Source organism: Vombatus ursinus, unplaced genomic scaffold (genome assembly GCF_900497805.2).
Source record: "Vombatus ursinus unplaced genomic scaffold, bare-nosed wombat genome assembly UNPS02013388.1, whole genome shotgun sequence".
NCBI lineage: Eukaryota > Metazoa > Chordata > Mammalia > Diprotodontia > Vombatidae > Vombatus > Vombatus ursinus.
Window position 1 is genome coordinate 15 of NW_020953166.1, and position 1,937 is coordinate 1,951.

The 1,937-nt window shown below is 54.7% G+C and overlaps 1 gene segment (V, D, J or C); it reads left to right on the plus strand.

Moving 5' to 3' along the window:
* Nucleotides 1–1,072: 1,072 nt before the first annotated feature.
* LOC114040534 lies at nucleotides 1,073–1,672 on the plus strand. The segment is given in 2 exon segments: nucleotides 1,073–1,183; nucleotides 1,341–1,672. Coding segments are annotated over 2 exon segments (363 nt in total).
* Nucleotides 1,673–1,937: the final 265 nt, after the last annotated feature.

Here is a 1,937-nt window from a genome sequence, read left to right on the forward strand (position 1 = left end):
CCAGAATCTAGGAGATGAGACAGTCTACAAGGATACCCTGAATGCAAAGAAAACCTCAGCTGCCAATCTCTTATTTTCTTAAATATTAAAGAAATTTTGAAAAGTAAATAAAAAAATTAATACGTGTTATTGAAACTCGTGGCTAACTTTGATTCCCTGAGTGCATCAATGTCTATGGAATCTGCTTCGAATCCCAGATGTAAACAGGCCTTTTGGGCTTGATCAATGAAGGCCAGAGCTGGAAGGGAGCTGAGAGATCCCCTGGTCCAAACGCCCTCTTTCACCAATGGGGAAGTGAGGCCCACAGTGAGGGTGTGCCTGGCTTTCTTCTGTTGCAGCCTCTGGGGCGGCCTAAGCAGCAGGAGCCCTGGGGATTTGGGGGCAGAAGCTGGGTCCACTTTCTGTTATCATTGTTCCCTTGGATGGTCATGAGGCAGCTCTGGATTGGGGGCAGGGCAGGAAAAGAAACATTTATTAATCACTTCTTGTGTAAAAGAACTGTACTAAGTACAGGGGATTCCAATGGAAATAAATGGACAGACCCTGCCACCATGGAGCTTACATTATAAGAGAGGAAGACAGTCAATGGAAGGGGCTCACAGTGATGGGAGAGAGGACTCACCATCCCAGGCTGTCTCTGAAGCCTCCAGAGTCACAGGCACAGCTGGAGGGGAACGAAGCCTGGTTGTCCCCAAGCAGGTCCTGGGGGAACTCACCGAGGGGAGCAGGGGGCAGCTTGGTGGAGGGATGGTCCATGGGGAAAAGCCCCCAGTGCACAAGGAAGGTCCAGGAGGAGAAAGCAGTTCAGTGACACTGACAAGGTCCTGGAGCATCAGACGCAGAGCCTGGGGAGGAATGAGCCTGACTCCCAGAATCCCAGAATCTCAGAGGAGGAAATGACCTCAGGGCCATGATGAGCCTCCCCGGACAGAAGAAGGCCCTGCCCCCTGTGCCCCTGGAGCCCACAGGCTCAGTCAGGCCTCACCTGAGGCCCTCCTTCAGGGATCCAGAGCAGGAGCAGATTTGCATGTGGGGCCCTCCTCCCTGCAGGTCCTGGGCCGGTCTTAAGAGAGCCCTGGGGGAGCCCAGCCCAGCTGGGGAGCCTCAGGACACTGAGCTCTGGGAGGAATCTTGACCATGGCCTGGATCTCTCTGCTCTTCTCACTCCTGACTGTCTACACAGGTTAGGCTTCCTAGGGACTCCTCTCTGAGGCTCAGGCCCCACAATGTCTCAGTCTAGGCCTGCCCTGAGCTCATCCTGAAGCTGCTTGAGGGGCCAGCATCCCCTTGGGGAGAGAGGCCCCTGCCTGTGACCAATGTCTTCTTTCCTCTCCTTGCAGGTTCTGGGGCCTCCTATGTGCTGACTCAGCCACCTTCAGTGTCCAAAAGCCTGGGAGAGACGGCCTCCATCTCCTGTGCTGGAGATAGAAGTAATAGTTATGATGTACACTGGTACCAGCAGAAACCTGGCCAGGCCCCTAAGCTGATGATTTATGGTAATAGCAAGAGGCCCTCGGGGATCCCTGCCCGATTCTCTGGCTCCAAGTCAGGGAACACGGCCACCCTGAGCATCTCTGGGCTCCAGGCTGACGATGAGGCTGATTATTACTGTCAGCAGTGGGATAGTAGTGGTAAAGCTCACAGTGACACAGACTGATGGGGAAGTGAGACAAAAACCCCCCAGGCTCTGCTCCCTCTGTGCCCTCCCCTCTGGGCTCCAGAGGTTCCTGGTGAGCACAGGACAGAGACAATTTCTCCCTCAGTCTCCTTCCTCCCCTCCTCTTTCCCTGCTCTTCTGCCTGGGAAGCCCCTTCAGCGTCTCTTATCCTCCTCATCTATGGCTCCTTCCCCTCCCCAGGCCCTTATCTGCTACCTCCTTCCCTCCCTCCCCTCTCATTCCTTCAGCTCTGCTGTCCCCTGAAAGCCTATCTTGGCCT